Source organism: Ascidiella aspersa, chromosome 2, assembly GCF_963924565.1.
Source record: "Ascidiella aspersa chromosome 2, kaAscAspe10.2, whole genome shotgun sequence".
Classification (NCBI taxonomy): Eukaryota; Metazoa; Chordata; class Ascidiacea; order Phlebobranchia; family Ascidiidae; genus Ascidiella; species Ascidiella aspersa.
In genome coordinates, this window is record NC_139448.1 from 29,247,139 (window position 1) to 29,273,281 (window position 26,143).

The window sequence follows — 26,143 nt, forward strand, 5'->3', positions numbered from 1 at the left end:
TTTGGTTTAGGGTGTGGGGTAGTGTTTTGGTGAGGCCGGGTCTATTAAGTAATATTATTTAATGATATTGCTCAAACTCTAACGTGCACCCTAAACCCAGAATATGTTCATTGCGATGGTATTCTAGACCAGCAACCAAATTTAATTTAAGTTTTCCTCAGTATAAATGTAGAGATTAACTCGTTACATAACAAAAATAATTTCAAATTTAAACCACTTTGAAGTCTTAGCGATTAGTTATGTTTTGTCTGTAACAAAATACTAAATCTGATTTATGCCAAAATAATTGTGCTGGGGTTAAAAAGAAACGAGTTGGTAAAACAGTGTTTTACTTTTTAAATCCATTAAGTTTGATAAATATGAGTAAATTTTTAATACAAAATAGCCAGCCAACTAAATCATACTAGAACAAAACTGTTATGTTATAAAGTATGTCTATTAACAACCTCCCAACTATTATTCTACAATCTTCCAAATTTATCAAAAATTATTTTTGTTATATTGTCCAAAAGCAATTTTTATATTTATGTTCCAGGCAGTATCTAACTTATGTTTTGTATTTCTTGAAAAAAGCTTTTTCTAAGTTATTAGCTTTCTTAGTCTTAGCCCTTATTTATTTTAAATTGTATTTAATGCACAGTACTTAAGTCGCAAAGAAGCCCCAAACATTTATTGGTTGAAAAATAAGCATAATGCAACTGTTTTAACCTAACATAATCAAATGTTGTTGGTTTGTGTCAGTACCTGGATTTTACATAGAATAGCATTTATTTATTTCTATACGCAGTATTGCATTTTGAACAAAACACCAATTCAATAAATAGTGTGTTACCAAAGTTCTGTATTTTTTCTAGCACTAGCATGAATAAATAGCAAGTGACAAATGAAATAGATTTTTAGCTGTGTAAATGTTTCACAAAGAATGAATTCTGGACAAAGCAAAGAACCTGGACCTGATATGGATATGGAATACAGCTGTGAACCTATTTCTTCTGAAGGCCAATATGAAGAATCAAAAATGTATGTAAATATATATTTTATGGGAGAATGATTCTAAAAAAACAAGACTTTCTAAACCTAACAAATTTACCTAAGCCACTTTTTTTTAAATGATATGGTTGGCAGAGATTAACAGAGCTTTGGGCTTACTCAGATGCAGTGTCACAGCCCTCAGTTTGAGAGCTTCCAACTTCTCTTGTCATTTTTAAGAAATTTTGTCAGTGTAAACAAGCCGTGCAACTCCTGACCGTTTTTTTTTTAATTTTTGCCCCAAGGCTGTTTGCTAGATTTAAGGGTCGAAGGCTTCTGTCGCTTTTACCCTTGAATGTATGCCTTCGTTTCGTATTTCAACACAAGCCTTACATTTTTACCGTTTCTCCTCAAGATAAATTACTATTACTGGATTTATTCCTGCTCCGCTCCTTTTCCTTTTTGTAGAATCAAGTGATCATATTTTTGGAAAAATTGACAACATGGTGATGTTTTTTTATAAGAGGTGTCGCAGTGTGCATTGTGGTCTATGCAATATTGTTAGTGTGCATTTATAATTAATCTCTAGGTAAGCAAAGGTAGTTGTTTCTGTGAGGAATAAGCCAGATAATATTAATTTTTGTCTATGTGCAAGGTGATGCTCTTTCTGATAATCAAGTATGAAATGTGGCATTTGGTCTCTGACTGGTTGGCCACCCCTGGTTTATTACTTTATACATATAAAGTGATTTTAAAACTATTTTTAATTTGCTCTCTTTTCTTACTATATTAGTATATTGTTTATGTTCATAGTACAATGCAATGTGTTGTACTATTTAGCATTATTTCCCACGACACAAATCAGCAAAATACCTGTTTAGCAAATAAACTATTATCAAGTAGTTTGGGTTAATAATAATCATTTTTACATTTATATAACAATAAAAGACTGTAGTTTGTTAAACGAAACCGATTGGACCATTAGGACATTATCCAGAAGGCAAAACACAATTTTTTGCATTTATTAATTTCTTTTCAGCGGGCATTTAGTTATGCCATATTTAGCCTTAGCTATAAAAGACAAAAGTCGGCGTCATTTTGTCCAGATATATATTATTAATGTAGTCCAACACATTTCTAACCATCAGAGCATAGGCCAATTCCATTTAGTTTTGTTGCCCTTAAATTTTGTTGCCCAATTTTTAGAAATAACCTTCTGGATTGTTGCATTAAAGCTAATTACTTTTTTTGTATATACATACAATACCATTAGTATCAGAGTGGTATTTTAAAAATTGGTAGCATTAGGAACAGATGCATTTTTCGGAAATTTGACAAACTGTTCAACTAAAATTATGCAACAATTCCCCCACATGAAATATGACATCATTGACCTGGTTTAAACACTTATTATATAAGCTTCTTATCATCATGTAGGCGCATTATATACCATTTGGGGTCATGTCACATATATCTTTGAATATGATTTATGCGACATTCTACTGCAACATTTTTATAATACTATGTGCTAACATAATAGTTTAATCGCTAATTCTTTTGCTACTTCCTGTTTCTAAAAACAATTTTTCCTAAAAAAATAGAAAAAACAAACCAAGTAACTTTGGCGTTTGCATTATTTGTAGTGATATTGTAAATGTAAACTTACAAGGTACAGAACTCTTTATTGTATAAAAATGTTTACCTTAAAAGTCAACTTTATAAGAAATGACTGTTTTACATGTTAATGCGCAGTGTGTTTACTCGTCTGATGCCTGTGACTGCAATTTAAACCCTGTTGGTCACCCTACCCCAGATAGTATTTGGCTGCATTGTAAATTATGACTTCACAGTTATTTTTTAATTAGTGTGTTAAGATGCAAAACCTGATAAAAAGAAGTGATCCCTCTAGTCGACAAAATGGGCTCTAATTAATATTTCAGGTGTCCAACAATATATTTGAATCACTACAACAAGATAAGTTTTATCCTCTAACAAACAACTCAGTGTTGGTAATTAAATTATATGATCAAAAGATTGCCAGATGGCAAAACATCATTCGCAGTTGCCAAACATCACTGCGCCAATAATATTGTGTTTTTTTGTGGCGTCCATGGTTGGCCAACCGTTTTTATTGGATCGGCTACAAGCATGCGTTTGGCACGCAAAAACCGACTTTCCCGGTGATTGCTGGTATTAGATTAGAGACTAACGTGCGTAAAATTTGCCGATCGCCGGCGATGACCTATACAGTATTACAATCGCCTTCTCGCCCGCCGTACTGTTGCATAAGGTCACTTGCCTCAGGTCGGTGATCAACCGGATTTAAAGGTGAGTGAACGTGCTGTTAAAGCGAACGCATTGCGGGGCCTTTCTCCTTTCGTGGTCTTGCTTCGCTATTATGTAACTATGGTTGTTCCGACACCTCACTCTACCTTGCAGTTGCCGAATAACTATTTGCCGTTTATTTGGCTACAGTTCTTTGCAGGTTGATGTTATAAAGGAATGTGAAACTGAAAGGTGTGCCGTTTTGCAGTAAGTCAGCGACCATCAAAATTTTTGGCGATATTGCTGCCTTTGATAGACAGGTTTTCGTTTTAATTTCGGAAGAAACACGGCCTTTTACTGATGCCATGCAGTTTTTTGCTCATTGAAACAAGTGGATTTCATTTGCGTACTCACGAAATGCGTTAGATATTTTGTTGACATAAACATGAATATAACTCGCTGTAACCTAATTTTAGTATTTTAGAGCTGGATTTCACCGAGTCATAGTATACCGAAGGTTTCATGAGTAAGAGAATCTAGGTGACAAAGAGTTATTTCTTTCTTATTAACCAAAATTAGCCATTACGTAGTGTGAATTTCGCTATGGTCGCCGAAAATTTAAAAAAGTTGCATAATGGAAAAAAAAAAATAGGCTTCAGCAGTCGTTTTTCAGTTGTGTAATAAACAGAATTTTCGTGAAAATTTCGGTGAAAACTCGTTTGTGGCCAAATATTTTATAGCAGGCCTGGCTCGTGCGCCGAGATGTCCTCCCGTAAAAAACCTTATGTAACTTAAAACAATATCTGTGCCTACTTAAAGAAACCCGTTGCTGATTCGGAACAATTTTGTGGCAGTAGGTTGCTGTATTGCGGGTAATGCATTTCCTAAAGGTTGGAATCGCCAAACTCGAACTACGCCATTGTTTAGTTGCAATTCTGCTTGAAATTTGCAAAAAGGGTCGCTTTGAGTCAACATTAGTTACCTTTAGAAACATTTTACGCAAACGGGCAGCTTGCTTTGTATAGCTGAACAAAATGGCGTTATTATAATTAAGCAAATTGAGTTTGCAATTTGAATATTTTCCAAAGAGCAAAGACGTCGCTTTACACGACCAATTGTTGTCTCTATGAGGTGCTCAATTTGCATAGTGTGCGCGCGACTTTTACGTGTCTAAACCAGCGGTTATTACCTAGGCCTAGGGGGCTCGTCTTTTGACGTTCGTCAATCATTTTTCAGGGAAGTGGCCATAAGGGACACTTTTTTTCATGTTTTTAGTGACTTGAAAGGTCCTATGCAGTGAACAACGTTGCTGTCCTAATTACTTTCCATAAAAAATACGTTTAATGGCGTTACTGTGGCTTTACATAATCGCAGCAATAGTCGCAGTTATTGATAAGGTTTATCATATGTTTTCTATAATGCGTAGGAAAAGCTAATTAAACGTGCATATACACATTCTGTAATAATGTGATCCAGCCCTTCTGGGGTCTTACTGGTCAACGATAACGGCACCCCATTCACGGTCCCGGTGTGACCGTAGGTCTTGAGTTCAAACCTCACAACAGGCTAGTTGTCTTCTTGCCTGAATTTGCATGCACTATAATCCGGATCAGGCTAACAGAATTCGATAAACCTTTCCGGCGGCATTTGTTGTTCATAATGGAAAAGTGCGTAGTTCTGGGATTGGCGAGTTTGTGTTTTGGCGAGTTTAGCTGCTATTTGTTTTTATGTTTTAGTAGCGATTCGGGCTACGATTAGTCAGCGCAGTCGATCAAATGCTAACAATTAAAGTAGATCTATATTGTGCACGCTTATGAAATCAAGCTAAAATACCACTCTGATACTGCCAAACGAAACATTGCACAGTGTCTTACTGATGTGTAATTGACAAAAACTGAAATAATTAGGTAAAAAGAACCACAAGGTGCGGCAGGCGAGACCTTTTCAAAACAAAAATCGACACAATTTTTAGCATACCAATAATCGCATTTGCGTATTTTTAAGAATATTGCCATTTAAAATTGTGAAATATCGGTCAAGACCACGTGTGTCATCTTGTGACCTCCGGTCCGCATGCCTTTACACTTACACGCGTATATTTCCATTTTTGTTTACCTTACAGTGGGTGTTTTTTACTTAAACTGGGTAATTCTGTTGAATTTTTTACTTAAATAGATGATTTCGCTACTCTTTGACACAATGTTGTTGATTAAAAACTAAAATATATTAAAAAAATGTTTGACCCTTAATTAAAGTCGTTACAACTGCTAGTCGTTACAAAAAGTTTTCCTAAATCTTGCAATTTTCTGCTCGTGTTAAACATTAAAATTTAAGGTCCATGTCACTGTATTAACGTTGTTATATTAGCTGAATGCATGTCTACACTATAAATTAAGCTAGTACAAATACCATCATTTGTCTTGTGGTATATTTGCTATGTTGGTGCGACCTGCTAAAGTACTCAAATTACATCGACTTATCCATTATACAACGGCATGATGTTATCGGCCTCGTAATGTTGCCGAGAAGCGCTTTCAACCATTATAACCACAAACACGAAGTTAAAACGCTAAAATGCAGCCTTAACCTCTAGCATACTTGAAAGACGCGCGCCAATCTCGACCGCATCTGCGTGGTTTGCAAACTAAATTGCTCTTGGCGCGTTTACAAGCAAATTCACGCGAATCTGTACGCTCGTGCTTTATCTCGGAAGTATTGCATCTCATATTGTTCTGCACCGGATTTTCCGCTTTTTGTGTTCTGGTTCTCATTTTTTCTACTTGCAATGGTCACTCACACCCCATTTCTTTATGTATGGCAGTCGCTCTTTTGCATTTTTTTATGTAGTTTGATCTTAAAACTTTGTGTTCCAAAGAATTACCTCTTTGACCATTGCGGATTGGTTGTTTTTTTAACCTAAAAATGAAATTTTGACGAATAAAATAAAAATTTTGCCCTAAAAAAGTCGCCGTCAGTCGCTTGTTTTCGATGTTCTACTGATCAATGGAACACAAACCAGTTATTTGCTTAGTTGATGTTTTCTGGAATATAAAAATGACAAACAACTATAAAACTGCCAAGGAAATACTACACTTAGGCAATTTTATAAAATTGTTGCGCAAACAGTTTGGTACAAATGCAAGGTAAAAATTAATTGCAATTTGCAAATTAATGCGGTAAACCAGGCCTGTGCGGCCAATTTTGATGGCTCGCCTAAACCGCACATTGCTCATAATGAAGATAAATGCAGTTGAAATGTTGTTAGATGCAATTCAAAATTAAATTTGATAAAACATCAAAATAAACGACATATTCTAAAATCTTACTATAGTGTTTGCTGATTTTGTAAACGATTTTTGTGCATTTTGTAAACGATTTTTACTAAAAATAAAGTTGAAAAATATTCGCGACAGTTACAAGAATTAACCATTAATCAGGTATGCCGCCTGTAAATAAATGAAAAAAATCGCGCCAAAGTAACAAGTGATTTATTTATATATGCGCTTGCGGGTGGTTCTCTTTACTATCGAGGCTTTGTCAGAAATTTTGCCGCGCCAGAAATGCTAACTTGTGGTATATTTTCGTCATAAATTTCGTCACAAACTTCTCTTTGAACTCAGCTGACATTTGTTATTCGTTTTTTTAATGGTTGTACAGTGAAACGTCCGAGAACGTCATTTAAAGCTTACGGGGCCATATATTTTGTCATACGTTTTTGCTGCCCCAAAATCGACTAAAAACATAACAACAAAATTGCAGTGAGTCAGAGCAAAATCACGCTCCCGTCTAACAAACATGTAACGTCCTTTTGGTATATTGTTTCGTCATTGGCGCACAACATTTTTTTGCCTTATTAGGAAGCAATGGCCCCAGTAGAGGCTGAAAGATAGTTTGCACAAAATATATCATTGCCAAATTTTAAAACAACTCGCCGAAAATGTTAAACTTTTTTGTTAATATAAATAAGATTTTAATTGACTTGATATGGTTTATATGTAGGCCTAATACATTAAAATTAGGGTTTCCGAAAACTGAAAAGGGGTTCGCGACAACTCTCACAAATCCATAACTTTCACCTTTCAAGCTACGTCTTTACACGTTCTAACGTTCGTGTTAGAACGATGTTGAAAAAGGGGAAAAGATAGTCATGTGATGGTCTAGTTCCGCTTTCACCAAATGTACGCGTGGGCGTTATTGCGGTGCGTCAATAAGCCAACACTTGACTCGCTGTGGCCTACGCATGGCGCAATGTAAGATGGCTTGCTGTCATACAAACCGCGTCCATTTAAAAATAAATGGGAACTTACGCATACTGAAATCGTTAGTGCAAAGCAACTCAACTTACCGCGTTACATAATACGAGGTTAGAAAAAGCCCCCAAAGAAGTGTTATTTACCCCAATTTTATTACCTATATAAAAATAATATATCTATATATATTTATCAAATAAAAGCCACTTGAAACCTAATTATTCAGTCTGATTTGTAGGCGCAGTTTGTGTAACTCGAAAGGTAAAAATAGGTCGGTTTCTTAAAAAAATAATTTGTGTTTTAAAAGCTTTCGCAAAATCGTTTTTTATTAGGTAAGATTAAAATCATATAACGTAAGAACAAAATGAGGGCACATTAAAAAATAGTATAATGCGAGAGAAAGTATCGTTAGAATTTCAAAATATTGTTAATCAAGCCTGTAAAACGAACTAACCATTTTCACAAACTTGACTTCACATCAAGCCCAAGCGTGTTTTTAGTGAGCGCGCGATGCCTTTGAGTTGTCAATAGGTTTCCACGCTTAGCTGGCAACAACACACAAACACGCACAGTCGCACACCGTGTTTGACGTTTAGTCATCGGCCGCGCACAATCGCAATTGCGCCACTGCTCAAATGTCACACGATCTTCTAGCCGGATACCGAGCTGCGGTTGGCGCTTGGTCGCAGGGTTGCCAGTTATGAATTTTTTAAAGCCAAGTTGAAAATGTAGGCTTTTTTGAACCTCTTTGGATTTTATTTTTTCAAAAAAAAATCCAAATGAAAAGGCTTTTTTGGGCTTTTTTTGTTTTATTCCAAAATTTCATGAGTATTATGTTAAGAAGAGATCAAACTAACACAAAAAGAGGAAAAATGACAAAAAAAAATAAAAATTTGAGAAAAATTGCCACAAAGAGAGAAATTCAATGTACAAGCATGACCAGTTGACCACTTATTGCATTTTTCATTAATTTAAGGAAAAACATTGGCTTGTGAGAGTTTGAAGTAGATTTGGCGTTTTTTTGGCTTTTTTTTTACGTAAATTTGGCTTTTTTATTTTTGCCATCTGGCAACCCTGCTTGGCCGCCGCGCATCGTTGTCTGTATGTTATCTCGATTCTTGTCGAAAGAGCAATTTTTACGATTGATTTTAGCGCGTGGGCGGTGTTCGAGCTATTCCACCGGTTGACATCTCAAGACATTTGAATTTAATTTTTGTTAAATGTGTGGAAACTGGCAACCCTGAATATCTTTCTTTCTGGGTATCCTAAAAAATATCTCACTTTTTGTTAATTTTTTTTAATTGTGGGAATTAACTGCCATTGGAACAATTAACTGACATTAGCACAGTTCATTCGTTTCGTCAAAAAGAACCAGCATTAATTTATTTTAAATGTGTGGCAACCCGTACTACCTTTCTTTCTGGTTATCCTTTAGAATATCTTACTTTTCATAAGGTTTCTTTGTGTTTGTGAAAATGAACTGATTACAACAATTAACTGACATTAGCAAAGTTTAGTATTTCGTCAAAATTAACCAGGAATTTAAGCAACACACGTTGCTTTTAACGCATAAATGGCTCAATTTAGTTTCGTTAACCAAAAAATACTATGAGTCACCCACGCCAGCAAAGTGTACTACAACCATGCTCTAGCGAAGGCTGACTCAATGAAATATTTTGAAATGAATCATAAGTGCTGACTGTACTTAAGAAAGCAAACAGAAGTATTCATATGTTTTTTTGAACAGTCATGACCGTTTGATAATGTCCTCATATATATGGTTGGACGAAATAATATATCAAAACAAATTAATCAAACGGCGGATTCATAACATAAAAAAGTTCAATCGGAGTCAAATCGCATACAGCTGTCTGTGGGAAATTTTAAAAGTTATTCTTACGCTTGCGTTGTCCGGCAAACCTCGTGCTGCGTCACGATTACGGTACGCTTTGCGTCAAACTGCTACGTACTACGTAGTTTCCTGAATATTGACAAGACAATTTGGTTCGAATGGGCCTTTTCTGTTTAGGATTTGCATCGCAGCGGATGCTTCATTTCCGGTTATGTAAGTTATCGAGATCTGTAATCTAAATGCTTGAATCAAAGGATACCAAGATAATTACGAGACATCACTTAAAATTTTGGTGTGCTTAAAAGAATGATGTTGCTTACTTTTTCAATAGGACTTGGCCTGAGTTTTAGCCGGATTAATACATTCGTGCGGCTTGGCCTGTTATATCCTTTTTTATGTATTTCATTCTAGGTAGGTAATTGTCCGCCGCCATTCAGTTGCGGTGTTTATTCAAGTGTTAGCAAACAGTTCCGTTGTCAACATTCACGCTTGTTTGTTTGGTTCAACAAAATTTACTGACAAACCCTTTATCGTTTAAAGGTGCATGTCTATATATTCGTCGTATAACACAGGTTTTTTGTTATCATTGACAAACACGGGCCGAATACAAATATTTCAGTCGTACTTTATTAACTTGAATAACGTTGAACGAAATGTAAATAGCAGAAAAAAATGTTACAAATTTCCCCACAGTTGAACATTTAATCAAAATTTAGTTTTGAATTGCGTCTGACAGCGTTTTAACTGTACTTCATCTTAATTAAGAAAATATGCCGGTAGAATTTAGCTTTCGAACCGCATCTGGTTTATTGGCCCTTTATCTACCATGGTGCAAAGCTGAACTGAGTTATGTGAAATGCTAATCAAAAATGGCCTTGCGGGAGTTTCGGTTCGTAACTTGTCGTCGGTCAACAGTAAGCCTCTTATCAGACTCTTACAAACGGTCATGTTCCCCCAACAGAAAGCTGAACGTGTACGCTACCTGTTGGTACCGCTTTCCTGTTGAGTTCAACAACGCCGAACACCGTAGTCAGGGATTTTTTGTGGTAGCTCGAATTGTTGTTAGACTTTGCCGAGCAGTTTCTTGGAATTGTTGTACGCAAATTTTACGAAACCGTCGGTGCCATTTTTTTGAACGCGCGGTTGGTCTAGCGAACAACGACGTTTGGGTTTCCCAACGGTCGAACAATGTATTTTATTATCTCAGCTTTAACCAATTCTGAATGTGGGACATTTTGAACCATATATAATATAAATATTAATCTTGCCAAAATACGCTAACCGCAAAAGCCATACATCAATCAATTTCCTGCTATTGCAGCGTTTGTCTACTCTATACGGTCGTCATTAAACAAAAATACTTAGCCCAGTGGAGATTGAGTACATCGCAGTATTTAAATCAGACTAAATATATTTAGCATCCGTTTTGTTTGTTAAACCGATAGCTGGCAACATGCCGATAATATCCCTGTGCGTTAGCTTAAAAGGCTACGCGTGTTTAACTTTCGAGCCCACTTAATTTGCCTACAAGTTTCCTTTTTTGTTGTCTCAGCGCTAATTCGAACGCGGCTGATAGTGAACCGAAAGACTGCGAAAAACCCGAAGACGAAACCCAAGACGTGGAACCGGAGACGAGAGCAGACAGCCCACTGTCGACCTCTTCCTTGCTTTCAGGTATTTCGCTTAACAAGCAAGCGTACTTGACCGGTTTAAAAGCGCCATTTATCTATTTTTTGCCCTGATTTGTATTATTTTTGCCCGTAGTGCGGATTTTCGTTGCGTTTTCAGTTTCTATCGCATTCGTTCCTTATTAAAGGCAAAAAAAAAACCGTATAAAATTGGATGTATTTCAATTAAGGCTGCCTTATATACTAGCCCAGTATATTTTTACACTTTGGGCAAACATTAAAAGCGTCTTAAGAGTTATAACCGCAAAGAAATACGGAAACTTCAATTTTGGCTTATTTTTAGTTTTATTTCAAAAACGGCCATCTTTGTTGTTTCGCTAACATTCTGCCAGTTGCGTCCTATCGACGTTTCGTTATCAAACGTCGCTTATATGTACGGTAACGTAAATACTAATTTCCCAAGGGTATGTTTTGCGGGCGCTTTTAATATAGACGCAAACATTTACCGAGCGGTGTTACGGGGTTTCCAAATGGCAGCCTCACTATTGACGAAAAGCTGGTAAACTCCAGGCGACATACTACAAAAAACCCTTTATTCAAATTTAACCAAACGGGAAACGCCGCGTTGATACCGAAACGCCGATCACGCTAAAACGAAACATTGGGGATTTTCCTCTCGTTCTTTTGTTTAGGCTTTTATTTAAACCACTGGTGTGTAGCCGTTTCAAAGGAAGCCTGCAAGTAATTGGCAATTTATATATTTTCACTCGCTAATGCTTAGAAAAAGTCACCCTCCCCTAATAGTGGAGCGCCGCACACCTGTAGCAGTATTACCGCCCCACGCCCTATGTGAGATTGTCTACTACTGCAACTCTCACTAAAGAAACTAAATCAACAATATACCAGATGTGCTTGAGAATGGGGTAGTTTTTGTGCGTAAACCATGCTTTACTTGCAGCTGGTGCCGTTATCTCCATCGTTCATAATATTGGCGTGAAACACATTTCCACTTGTACTCCCATTTGAAGCAATGGTGCCACTAATTGTGTAACTCGTTCTACTGTTCGGTTACAGTAGTTAAAACAAAGCTTTCATTAGTTTTATGCAATGTTTATGTTAGTTAAAGGTTATGTGTTCCTAAAAAAAAATTTTTAAATAATATTCTCATCAAAAATCAGTGTTTTATAAAAGCTAATTTTTATTGGCTTGAGGTACTATTATTAAATTTCCAAAGCGAAACTTTAAAATAGCTTACACCACGAAACTATTTACATTTTTGTTGTTTGGTAAGGGAATAAAAGTCTAATAAATACTAAACATTTTGGCCAACTCTTCAGTTCAAAGCATTAGCTGTGCCCCATTTATAGCCACGCTGTATCACGCTTTCAGGCCTCTGTGATTTATTTAAATTTCGCCTTTGTTCTTAAACGCAGAAAACTTAGACAAAGGAGAAGAGGCGGACGCAGAGTCGGAGATGTCCGACAATGACCTCCCTTCCACATCCGAACCTCCAGCAGCCGCAGAGTCCGCAGGAAAGAAGAGAAAAAAACACGATCCCAACAAGAGGAGAAAAATCAGGTATGAGAATTTATATTATAGTACCTTATGGCTGTCTTCATTTTTACATCCGAAATAATCAATTTATAATTCCCATTTTGTTTTTTCTATTAACATTTTTTAGCCTTTTTTCTTTTGATTGTTTGCATTTTCACCTACAAACTGTTTTCCACCTCGTTATGTTCAGAAACAGAAGGTTAGTCGTAAAATTCAATCCAAACCACCAAACAGTCGTACGTTAACTATAGCTTTGTCTTTTCCAAAATGCTGCATTATTGTGCTGTATACAATAATTATTTATATACATATGGTTTGGTTTCTCGATTTGTTTTTCTTTTTTCGTCCAATTGAGTTACACACGTATGAATAGAATGCAGCACAACAGTGTTATGATTACCTCCTTGAAACCTGTAGCTCACTTGTGAGATTATGGCTTACCAACGCTGTTAGGATACATAATTTCTTGCCAGTCTCAAAGTCCTTGAAAACCTGTTGGATTTGTATTTAGCCTTTTTAGGAGAAGTCTGTTTCAATGTTTGTAAACTAAAAAAAAACAGGCTTTTAGAGCCTTGCCTGCTTTCTGGTGACAAGCATTTTGGGCCCAAATTCTTGTTTTTTTTTGGTTTAGTAACCAATTTTAAATGCTGTGCTAGTCTAACGAATGTATAAACCTTGCCATAATTTTTTTCCAACAATTTATTTGTGTTTCTGGCTGATTCTTTGGCCGACATAGTACTGCTGAAAAACTAAATCCACTTAATCCACGTGGTTGTATAAGTGTTATCTAGCCAGGCTGAAGTGAAAAAAGATTCGTAAAACACAAGTTTTTTTTTTTGACAGGAAAATGCTCACGGAGGATAAGCTCAACAAACAAACGCTCCTCGCCGTTCAAGAGGAGGAAATGAGGAGAAAAAGACTCGAAGAGCAAGCTCTTAACAGAGCACAGCTGGAGGTGAGCAATCTAGAGAAAGCCACGTTTTGCCTTTTCTATAAGTGTCTCCTAATTTAAAGTCTTTGTAAATGGCCGTATTTGTCTAATGCTAAATAGAGGAATCAGGTGGCAGTGTATAAAGACAAATGTATTGAATTATCGACAAGCTTTCGCACAACCGTGCTTCATCAGGTCAAAATATAAATGAAGACAATTAAAAATCACATAAAAGCACAAGCGCGAGTAAAAGGCGGTAGGAAAGGTGAGCCTAATTGAAAGTGTAGCTGTAGGTTGGTAGATAAACTAAACCGAGTCTCCGTATCTCTTACGCTTGGGAATGACCAATTTTATTTGATGGTTGTCGCTACCTGATACTAAATGTTACTTGTCCGATAGTAGGTTGCCATCGGTTTCGAACTGTTGTTTTATATTTAACACATCGTTTTTCATCAAATTTTAAGGAATTTATAAGTCAGCTATAGCACCGTGGAAAAACCCCTTGTACATTTTAATTTTAACAGTTTTCTACCTGGCCATAGTATTTAGGCAGATCGTACTGGATCGTACAAAAATGACCCAAAAAATGTCCGGTAGTGTTTTAAGTAGGGTTGGCAAGCCTGTCAATTGACCGGTCAAATACGGTCAATTGACCGGTCAATTGACCGCAGTTTATTTAACCGGTCAAATACTAATATTCGATTCAAATAGTGTAAATTTTTTAAGAGTTGTTTTGTGATTTGAGTTGTTAATAATCTTGATTGTAACTTTTTTAAAGAATTCAAATATAAAATTGTAGGGTTTACCTGATGCAAATACATGTTCTGTGGTAATAACAAAGTGTTTGTAAAAGTAAAGTAGATTTATTTTGTTTAGAACTTTAGAATAAATGCACGTATATGATGAATCGCGTTTGTCATAAAAGGAAACACTAGTTGGGGTATACCACAATCTTAGGCTACTTAGAAATTTAGAAGAACCAAATCCATTGTCTTTAGTGAATCATGGTGATGATTTAGAAAAATCAGATAGTGACAAAAGTTGTGACGAGGAGTAATACTACTTTTTTACCTGATGCATTTACTTGTTGTTAAATTTCGTTAATAAACTTGGTGGTTCTAGTAGTGGTAAAAATTGCTACAGTAACTGCTACAGTATTGCTATAAGATGGGCATGGTTTTGCAAAAATTATTATTGATAGTCAAAAATAAATTGTTTTTGTTTTACAAACCATTGTACTGGAGCCAAAACGTTCATATATTTATTTAAAGTTAAAATCAAGGTTTATTTTGAACTTCAATTGCATTTTGATAGTGTGTATAGCATTTGACCAATATTTGACCTATTTGACGAGTATTTGACCGGTCAATTGACTGGATTTTATTTGACTGGTCAAATGCCCAACCCTAGTTTTAAGCCGCCATGGAAAACTGAACCTTTATCCACAATAAAGACCCTAAATATGGCTATGTGTCTCAACTTTCATCCAAAATTTCCCGAGTTTTTCCTTGAAACCCTGGCTTTGCTGTTTAAAGAGATTTTTCAGTTGAAGCGATCGGCCGATAAAGAACTTTTCAGCGTGAAGGTTTAGTTTCGTTTCCCCATTTCCCGCATATTCATTCTGTAGGGTATTTCCGGGCACTTCCAACTATTGACGGTGTCATAATGACGAACGTTTCGGATGACTACATACGATATCCGCTTTCAACTGTTGTCCTACTTTTCGGCAAATGTTGTGTTTTGGTGTATGTTTGACGCTGTGTGCGAGTGTGCTGGTAACTTGCGATAAAAAGTCTCATATTTACAGTATTTAGAGCGCATTAAAGTATATTGTAAAGTATGACGGATGCACGTGTACTTTTGGATGTTAAGTAAACCTATGCCATTGTCCAACACTTTTTTTTGGTCTTCCTAGTACTTTTAAATAAAAAACTTTCGGGCAAAAATAGTATGAATTCCAAATTTAAAGTAAGCTTACAACGAGCAAAGAAATTAAAAATTCTGAGCAGATTCTTGTACGCGAATAATCCAAACAGGGCATGACCGATTTCGAAAATAAATTTGAAGCGATTACCGTGGCCTGCTTCGTAATGCGTTCCTGGCAAAGGCGTCATGTTATACATACACGGTCGGGTCAGTATACGGCAGTCCGCTCGTGCACGCCGCATTTAAGAACACCCCCTTCCGCACCCCACTAAATCATTTATACGGAAATTTTGCTGCTTTCCTTCAACTAACGTGGCTTGTCTGCATGAAGCAAACATTCTTAAATTACACCTAGCATTTAAAATCCCATATTTCTTATTTTGCGCTTGTCTTGTTCAAGCCAAAATGCGATTTTTTATATTGGTTTTACGCAAAATTTCAAGCCGAAATCTTATTTTGTGTGCTACGCGCGAAAGTTTTTTTTGTATATGCTTGTTTAAAGGTTAAGCGCGGTTACCGTCAACTATTCCCAAATCACATACTGACACAAGCAATGTAGTTATTTTAAAGTGTAGTTTTAATTTTGAAATATCTTGCGACAGAACAGCTCTTAAATAGTTCCCTTTTTCTGTTCCGCTGTAGGGGCTAATACTATGAAAGGAGATAAACGACCATGCTCAATAATGGAGCCTTTGTGTATAAGACACCAAATTTAATATGGCCTAAATGTCTTTTAAGATGTCTGAGGCGAATTCTACTTTTTTTCAACTTTAAGTATATTTTTTCGCCTCTATTTGCAATTATATTGTCCTGAAGAAGATTGCCCGAATAGGTGGTCGAAACGTTGGTAGTTTAATAAAATTTTGCCGGAATAAACCATTTTTATAGTACAGGGCCGTAACTTCACTGTTCGTCATGAAACAAAAATTCAACATTATTAAGATTCTTTATCTCTCTTATTAAGTAACAGATTAATTTAGTGCTTCAGATGATTCATATTTATCGTACTGACTTCATGGAAAGCCAGTCTCTTCTTCATAGCCTTAATATAAAATAAAATACAGCAAAAAGTTAACCATGGGCTTTTTAATGGTGTATTATTTATATCGTAGGTGTTATAATCACACTGTTGTTTCGATGAAGGTTAATGTCGTTATTTTTCTGCCAACCCGAACACATTACAACAGTGCGTGACCCCAATAACGCGCCTTTCCTCTTATTTTAGCGAAACACGGCGAGCGTAGGTCGAATGACTTCCCCATTAGCGTTGCCCCAACATCACGCTTCGCCGGTTTAATTAGCGATAAAATGGTACAACTTACCAGTGCCCCGTCGCCCTCTTTCCCCCAAAAAACGAAGGGTAGCAGGTTTTGCATATTTACAGGTCGGGGCGTTGGTATGTTTCAAACTGAGTTTTAATCTTAAAAATATATGTTTAACTGCAGGCGGAAACTTCCAGTCGCGTTTCTTGTCTATCATATCGATATATGTCAATTGTTTTCATTACACAATATTCAGTTTTCCATCTTAAAAACTTTAATACTGATCACGTGTTTATTTTAGTGAGTATGGATAATTAATTAAGGTCGGAGTAAGTGAAATTTTCAAATAATTACGAGCTTGAATTAATTTCAAGGTTTAGAAAAAGTTGAAAAATAACCCAAAAACGAATCAGTAGTTTTAATTTACGAAAGCTTCTGTAAATCATAAAGTCTAATTCACAAAGCTTCTTGTTTGCTGTGTGCTTATTTGTTGTTCATACACCTTGTCCCGGTTCACTGCTTCCTCAAAGATTGCCAACCCTGCAATAACTCGAAAAGCAAATTTTACTGCGCAGATTGTCGCATTTGTGCACTTTACTAGCAGACGTTATTTCAAGCATTAACAAATAAACCTCAAAGTTTAAAAACAGGAGTAAAACCAGGATCGGACATTTTGTTAAAGAAATCTATATTTCGCCTATACTGGCATCGTCAGTTCTTTAATTCGAGTGAGCCCGTTGCTTCAACAAAATGTCTGATCCTGGTTTGACTCCGGTTTTTAAACCATGAGTTTTATTTGTTTATTTACGCGTCAGTGGAACATTGATCAACAAGCAAAAACCTTCGGCCAATGGTTTTGGATTCAATAAAGATACGCCCTTTGATTTATTAAAACATTAAAAAACGATTTTCTTTTATTTCAGAGCGAATCAAAACCGAACGCAAACCAGTTCCAATTCCCCGCCGCCTCGCTGCTGCCACCCAGTGGCGCGATGTCGTGTCTAGCCAACCTGCTTACGTCAACCGATCGTCATGACGACCGAAAGGGGACGCCCCTCCTGGCCAAGCCCCTGCCAGCAAAGTTTGCCACCAAACAGCCAATTAGAGGTAAATTTCGTTGCAGCTTTACGCTTGTTTATTTTTAAAATATAAAATACTGCATCTTTATTGGGCACTATAAAACAAAAAATTGTACTGAAACCTTGACAAGCTTTCGCGCAACAGTCGTGCTTCAATAGGTCAGATGAGAAATCCAATACAATTTGCCTTTATATAGTGCCACCTGATTACCCTATTTACAATTAGACAAATACGGCCATTTTCAAAGACTGCATCTTTATTGAATCCGAACTTAAAATAGCAGGTTTTTCACTTGTCGACCAAGGTGGCGCTGATGCATATATAAACCAGAAGCTATAAATTTTAAATCCCGAATGACATACAGAATTAAAAGCTTGTTTAATTGAATGTATGTATTTCGCCTAAGCGGCGTCATCATTTTTGTAATGGTAAAATACGCAGAAGGCAAAGCCATCAACAACACGACATTAATAAAAATAAAAAATGAAATAAAAGCAAAGGCAAAAGGCAGTTTATCATTAGGTAATAAGGGTTAAATCAGAAAAAAATCGCCGGGTTTTAAGAAGCAGAAACAAGAATTTAATCATACTGCGTGGACAAAAAGTAGCAACGTGACACGTCACCACCACAAATAAAGGAACTAAAGGGTGTAAACTTTATCTTGTTCAAACTGAAATGCGTTTTGCATTGTTGTGGTGGCATTTGGAACTTACAACAACTTAGCTTCGCTGATATCAAGTCAACTCTTAGTCGCTTGTTTATTTTCAAAAACGAACCGTTTGTTACGTCACAGCAGACGTGATATGCATCAGCAGCGACACGAGCGACGAGGAGCGATCCAAGAAGGCGGCCGACGCGATTGACGTCAGCTCTGACAACTCGTCTGATGACGTCATATGTACGGGCGAGGTAAAGGAAGAAGCTCCGGGAATGGAAGAGACCAACAACAGGTGCGTCCAGACGTTTTGAAAATGATCATTGTCAACGTTATTCCCTGGTTGATGAAAGATACACACACACACATGTGTTAAATAACAACTGTGATCTAGCCCAGTGTTTCTCAATCAGGGCGGATATTCCGGGTGTACTGTTATATATAGACGAGATAGTTTTATCATATCATAAGACAAGGGTGAATGAAATCTGGAGATAGATGCTAGGGGTGAACAAAACTAAAAACAGTTTAAGAATCCCTGATCTAGAACAAAATTAAAAAAATTTAAGAAGCACTGATCTCGGAAGCTGCTTTTTTATAAACGATTGCGGCTATTCCTTATGTAGCAAGCATTGGCCTATGGTTGTTTCTCGACTCGCTTCTCCATGAGCCTGTGTAACTCAGTTGGTAGAGCCACGGTCCCGGTATGACGTTATGAGTTTGAACCTCACTGCCGCCTATAGTTGTTTTGCTGGCCTACCTTGCTTGCATCATAGATCGACAGATTCGGCGAGTCTGCGACGGCTTTTCGGTTTACTATCATTCCCTGGTTGTGCCTTTTATGACCTAACCAAAAACTAAGCGTCTTCTCTCCCTGTTTGTCCAACCATTGTTAGTGGTTGATTCCAAACCCAACAAATTTTGGATCATAATCGCTTGAGGTTGTAGTTAGACGTAAAACTACCGTCTCCCATACAGAAAATAATTTAGGAATACAAAAAACTACATATTTGTGTTAAGCTTTTAAATACAATTAATATGTTTAAACGTGAAAAACAATCTTTTTTTGTTGTATCACCGCATGTGTATGTTGTATTTTTTACAAATTTGTAGCAGGTAAGTTGTCCATAATTACCACAATTACATGTACAATTAGGATTATCCGTTTGAAGTGGAATATAACAAGTAGGCCAGACCAATACCTCGTATTTTAAAATAATACACCATATTATTTCACTCATTCAATTTGGTCAACTGGAACGTGCAAGGGTAATGTTTACTACGCGAAATACGGGTTTTCCCAGCAGTTTTAATAAAAATATCAAACCGCAAAATGTCGATTTTCTTTAAATATTATGGCTCTTGTGTAGTATTTTGCATCACTATATATAGAATCAACTATACAAACTAACTTTACTTCCTAGTTCGCAATATAACGTGTGTTCTTACATAGCGGAATGCACACGGACGACACAATGAACCAACCGGACTCACAGGGCCGCGTCCTTGTCAACGTTAACCGCCCCAGCAACGAACCGGAGATCTTCCTTGCCCCCCAACTTGCCAAAGCGGTGCACCCCCATCAGGTAGCGATCATACGTTTTTGAACGGGTACACAGCTTGTGTAGAACATGGTGAAAGGTAAACTCTTCACCAGTGTTGTAATGTCTTACATCAATGACTGTTTTTAAATGACTTGACTTTGACTTTTTTAATAAAATTTGGTTGTTTATCTGATTTTTTACACATAAAAAGTTGGGCTTTTCGGATTTTTTATTTGAGATATTGCTCATGATCGGACGGAATAATTACATTTTTATGACAAGATCTTGACTTGGAATTGACTTGCTCAAATAATGACCTGACTGGGACTTGACTTGTTAATTATTAAAAAAATACTTGATTTGGACTTACGTTAACTTAACTTACAAATAACTTTGATTTAGGTTATTTTGCATCTGAATGGGATTTAAGTCATTTCAAAATGACCTGTTTCTAAAAATGAGATGTTAAAACTTTATCTGACTATACTGGTCGGGTTGAGAAGTCATAGTCAAGTGCAATTGCTTCACGAATAATTTGTCTTTAACGATCCAAATTCCCACCAGTCGAACGGTGGTACGTCTGTAAACGTGACGCAAACGTGACGCACACAAATCATGACGTAACGACCCATCCCTCTCAGATCGGCGGCATTCGGTTCATGTTTGACAACCTGGTGGAGACCCTTTCCCACCACGAGACCAGTGCAGGCTTCGGCTGCATTCTGGCGCATGCGATGGGACTTGGCAAGACGCTACAGGTCATCTCATTCGTGGATGTCTTCCTGCGCTTCACCAAGGCCAGGACTGTGCTCTGCGTAGTGCCGGTAAGTATTAAGCATGTGCGATAATATCGGTGCGGAGCCGCTACCCGATGGTAGTAGTATTGGTACTTGTCACTTGTCAGACACCAAGGTGGCGCAAGTGCCGAGCTAAAACCAAATTTATTCCTTCCGTTTAAATATAATTTGCGATCCAATGCAGCGTTTTTTTTTTATGTTGGAAGGTTATTTTTTTTTAGAAAACTGAAGTTAACAATCAATGGTAACTGAGCTTTCCAGTGCTAAAACAAATTATAACTGAGTATGCCGAAAAATATTCCACTTACAAGTTGATTACGTTGCCTGTTTGGCCAACGTGCAATTCGCAATGACTTATCAATAGGGATGCTCAAAGTAGAATATCGAATCCAATTCTGACGTTTATTTCGGGTAATTGGAACCGATATAATTTAATGTTTTACCGCGGATTGTTGCGTCTAATTGCACAAACGCGTGTGGTAAGTTGGCCTTTCGCCAAAGCGACAAATTTATAGTGCTTGCTTTAAATGTAACCTGGTAGTGCAGTGTCAGCGTTTTTTCGGGCGACCAATTACCGCGTCTCGCGATAACGTTCGTCTAATAATTAAGTGTCAATCAAGCGTTATTGGGAGAGCGGCTAACGTGTAATGTCTGGTGTGGAGTTCGCAATTTCCCTAAATGCGTTAAGTTGCAAAAGTAACATAGCGTTGTAAAACGTGCTGGCCGTCCACAAAATGCTCTATGGGGATACTTAAGGTCAACTTTAGGCCAATATTCAGGGAAGTTATGCAGTTATGCACAACGTAATTGTCGAGAATTCGTTATGTCAATAATAACTTTGTATTCTTTGCAGTACATTATTTGACTGCATAGCAGATCATGTTAGTCAAAAAACAAGCAATAAGGCTTAACAATGCTTTCAAAATCAGGACCGATTTGCTTAAGACTTCTATCTGCAGTGTTGCATTTGCTCACTTTTGGCAAAAATATAAGTTTTGGACACAACCTGGACAGTTGACATATCACAGTTTACAGAACGGCTTCAGATGACAGAACTTTGTTAAGAATGTTAAACATATGAGAGTTTTTTTATTATAATGTACTTGTTATAAAATTGTTTGAGCGATTTATTGCTGTGATTGTGGGCCCTGTAGGGTAGATTAAGATTAATCCCTTCCCCAAGCAAAATCGAGGATAAATAATTTAATAACGATATACTAGGATTCGATATTCTGGATTCGTTATTCTAGATTCGAAACCTATTATTCTAGAATACCTTGGGATTCTACTTTAAACATCCCTACTTATCAAGGCTTGACATTTCGCCCAAAATGTGTAGTACTTTCCTAGTGAGAACTACATGCTGGATGTGCTTAAATCACGCCCACGATTTGCCATCGCCCTTTACAAGATTTTAAATTGTAAAATAAACGAGGCCGAACCCCGACGTAGGTCAAGCTTATACGTTGGCTGATATTAAACCTCTTATGGTAAAATCTATCGCCCTTTACAGGAAAAAAACACTTTATTATGCGCGTTAACCGGACTTATATCGTTTCGCAGGTAAACACGCTGATGAACTGGGTAGCCGAGTTCGACATGTGGCTGCCTCGCAAGAGCCAGTGCATGAACGAGAACCCGGCGGCGGTCTGGCCGCGTTCCTTCACTGTACACGTGCTTACCGAGAGCCATAAGACAGTCCAGTCCAGGTACGCCAGCCCTTGCGGAATTAATTTTTTAATTCAAAATAAAAGAAGTATGTTGGCTTTGTAAGTCGCCTTCACCTTTTTGCCTTCGTACTTTACTTCTAAGTTGTTTTCTTCTTTATCACTAATTGTTCTTCTTCCTAATGCCCTTTTCTTCTTTCATTTATATTTGTTCATCTCTTTGATTATGTTATCGTTTTGTTTTCAGCACTATTCTGTCCCCCATTCTTCTTTATTTCCTGCTTTCACTTCTCGTTTCTCTTCTTGTTTTTCTAATCGTTTTCTCTATTCTATTTTCTCTTTTTTTTCATTACAGTCGTATTTTCTCTATTTTTTACAATTTCTCCATTTCAACTATCTTTCGATTATTGCCCAAGTGTTTCATTTTCCCTCAAATACATCTGCTATAAAATGTTAAAGAAGTGCTACCCAAAACGTCTCATTTTTAGCCGACTTTTGCAGACCCACTCTTTGTTAAAAATCGTATGCATTTAATCTTGTCTTTCAGGTCCAAGGTAGTGACGCAATGGTACGAGGAGGGCGGCGTGCTGTTGGTAGGCTACGAGATGTACCGCCTCCTAGCGAGCAAGAAGGGTCGGAAGACTCGGAGCCGGAGACCTGCTCGTCGGAAGCCAGAAGATCCAATCGACATCGACCATCTGGGACACATCTCCAACTTGCAAAACGGTGCGTTGCACATATAACACTGATCTAGCGGCGTTGCTGGAAAGGTTTTTGGTCAGCTAGTTACATTGGGACTCTGTAATTACTTAATTGTTTGAAAATGGGGAAAACATGTTGTGCAAAGCCGTTCTCTTTTTATGTATATTTACTAAATCGTTTTTGTGTTTTGTAATACTCTTACTGTTGTTTATTGCTAAATAATTCTGAGAGTCCTTAACATTTTATCCTGTTGCGACACCCCCACCAGAGGTTCCAATAGCATGTTTTTAAGTAAAATTATACCCCATTTTAATTTCACAACATTTTTGGTTTATAAAATCAGCAGATTGCTTACTAGGTCTTCTTATGAAATGTACAACACAGTTTGACTGGTTGTGCAATTTCCAACGGGGACCACAGAAATGCTCTGAAAAGCCAGTCTTTTTAATGGTGTTTTAAGTGATAGTTAGGATTGGGAACCTACCTTATTTACATAATTGTTCACATAATCGCATAATAAACTCTTGTTTTTACAAATTCTGATCAATATTTAAACATACAGTTGAAAAACTATTTTGTTATTGAGATCTTCAATTGTCAATTAAGGACAAAATGATCCTATACAGTCATATTGGGATGAGTGATGCAAACAGCATTAAAAATTCCGTAATCTAAAAAAATAATTTACTGTTTCGCTCTGTAAAGGCCTTTCATGAGCCCGAACTATACAACGTGCTGCGGAAACGCTCCAAAGAAACCTTAGCCCTGGAACAGGGATCTTAACAAGGGGTGCGAACACTGTTTTAAGGGGTTGCGGGGATGCTGAATCAGACACAGAAAATGTGTTACTGTACTTTATTTCTTTGCTCAGTTAAATGTAAAACTAACTTATAATTCTGGTAACGTGTTACTATTTTGTCAGTTAGTTGTATAAAAATGGTTTTGTTATTTAGGCAATTCTAGAAGGGTTGCGGGAATTGGTTAGTAATTTAAAAAGGGTGCCGCCAGAGAACGGTTAAGAACCACTGTCCTATAGCTTTCTAACCAATCTCGCTTTGTGATTCTTCAGGCATGCAAGGCAGTCTGCTTAAACCCGGCCCTGACTTGATCATCTGCGATGAGGGTCACCGCATCAAGAACAGCCACGCCAACATATCGAAAGTCCTCAAGAGCGTTCGTACTAAACGGCGGCTTGTGCTTACCGGTTATCCATTACAGGTTGGCCTGCGTTTCTTTTTCAGTCGCGCCTTTTTTAAGAATGGGGATTTTTCGACAAAGTTTGTTACTTTGTTTAAATTCGTCGCCAGAATGCGTTTATAACTTTTATTACGCGGAATAGCGACTTTTGGGTGAAAACCTCGCCGCAAGCCGGGCTTGTTTGCATAAAATTTATTTTTTTTTGACAAAAACTTGCAAAAACTAAAAACAAGTAAAATATGATGAAGATAAAAATGCGATTATACTGCACTACGAACCTACTTCAATTTGAATAAAAATGATTTTTTTTTTCGTTGTGAAATCTTACCCAAGTATTACTGTCTCGATTGTTTTCCTGCGTTTTTTTTAACTGCGTCAGAGTACAGTAAACCCCAAAAATTTAGCTTAAAGTGATACTGTCATGCAGAACAACGGTCTGAATCGCAGTTAACCCCCCCCAAAATTTTAAACTTTAAAACGATACTGACACGCAGAACACCGTTTCGAACAAACTTCGACTTGATAAAAATGATTTTTTTGGTGAGGAAATTTTACCCAAATATTACTACCTAAATGGTTTCCAAACTATACCAAACCCTAATAAAACCTCTATTGGCAATTTTTAAACTCAACAACAATACTGACTCGCAGAATAACCTGATGGAGTACTGGTGCATGGTGGACTTCGTACGGCCCAACTTTCTCGGAACTAAGAACGAGTTTTCCAACATGTTCGAGCGACCCATCCTGAACGGCCAGTGCAAGAACAGCACTACCGACGATATACGGCTCATGCGCTTTCGCTCGCACGTCCTACACAGCCTGCTTAAGGGATTCGTGCAGCGCAGGTGAGGGTGATTTTTAATGTAATGTACCCGCGCATCGCTCAGATTTTATGAGTAGGGATAGCTGCGCCAATTTCAATGATAGATTTCTGTAGAAAATTATATTGTAACACTAAAAAATCCATAGCCGTTTTTTTTTAAAAAATATGAACAATATTCCGTTGTTGTAAGCACATCAAAGCCAATATGGAAGTAGGTAGCATTTTGAACGTTTGGAATATATTTTATTTGTTTCTCTTTAGTCATTATTTTTGGTTGAAAATCTATATAGAGCTTCCGAAACGTTCAAAATACCACCTACTTGTTTTTTGATATTCTTGCTACGTTAAACTAAAACCTAAAACTAAAACTAATATGCTTTTTTTCGGAAGAATACTAAAAATAAAAGATTCAACCTTGCTTTTTATGTAACCGATTTTATTATGAGCACACACAAATCCCATAGCCACTTCTAATAATTCTCAATAAATTAAATTGTCAAATTAAAAAGCAAAGCGTATAGTCAAGTAGGTGCTAAATTGCGATTACGTTCAAATCACGTCAGTTCTTAAACGACTAAATCTCGCTAAAGTCATTTTACCCAAAAGATTTAAATCAAGTGAAGTCACTTAAATTTAGTCAAGTTAGTAATTGCAGCACTGCCGCTATTAAATATCAATATACGCCATTCGGAAGAGCATTAACGCAACAAAACGGCACACAAAGTAAGCCCACCAATAACGTATTGCATTCGATTCTATTTGAATAACTGGCTTTCCGTGGATGTTTTCTGCTAAGTTCGATCAGTATCCTGCCTTTTATCCTAAGGACTCCTGGGTTTTATTTGGGTAGCATGCCTACAACTAAAATAACTAAAACTACTACTAACTAATTACTGCAGTGGTTTTCAACCGGGGTGCCGCTTTGCAATTTCTAATGCTCAAGGGTGCCGATAGGTTTTTTGAAAATATTTAGGAATCTGATTTTTGCTTAATTAGTAAGCTTGTTGATACAACTGTTTGTGTATGATTAGAGACCAT

The 26,143-nt window shown here is 37.0% G+C and overlaps 1 protein-coding gene across 1 annotated transcript in view; it reads left to right on the top strand.

Moving 5' to 3' along the window:
- Nucleotides 1-869: 869 nt before the first annotated feature.
- LOC146164747 (helicase ARIP4-like) overlaps nt 870-26,143 on the top strand; it is a 39,844-nt gene continuing 14,570 nt past the window's right edge. The window contains exons 1-12 of the mRNA XM_083383031.1: nt 870-1,020; nt 10,889-11,010; nt 12,398-12,542; nt 13,362-13,473; nt 17,561-17,744; nt 18,511-18,667; nt 19,826-19,958; nt 20,558-20,740; nt 22,277-22,422; nt 22,928-23,106; nt 24,152-24,300; nt 24,931-25,127. Coding sequence (XP_083239157.1) covers nt 923-1,020; nt 10,889-11,010; nt 12,398-12,542; nt 13,362-13,473; nt 17,561-17,744; nt 18,511-18,667; nt 19,826-19,958; nt 20,558-20,740; nt 22,277-22,422; nt 22,928-23,106; nt 24,152-24,300; nt 24,931-25,127 — 1,805 coding nt within the window. The 5' untranslated portion in view covers nt 870-922. The remainder of the gene's footprint in view (nt 1,021-10,888; nt 11,011-12,397; nt 12,543-13,361; nt 13,474-17,560; nt 17,745-18,510; nt 18,668-19,825; nt 19,959-20,557; nt 20,741-22,276; nt 22,423-22,927; nt 23,107-24,151; nt 24,301-24,930; nt 25,128-26,143) is intronic.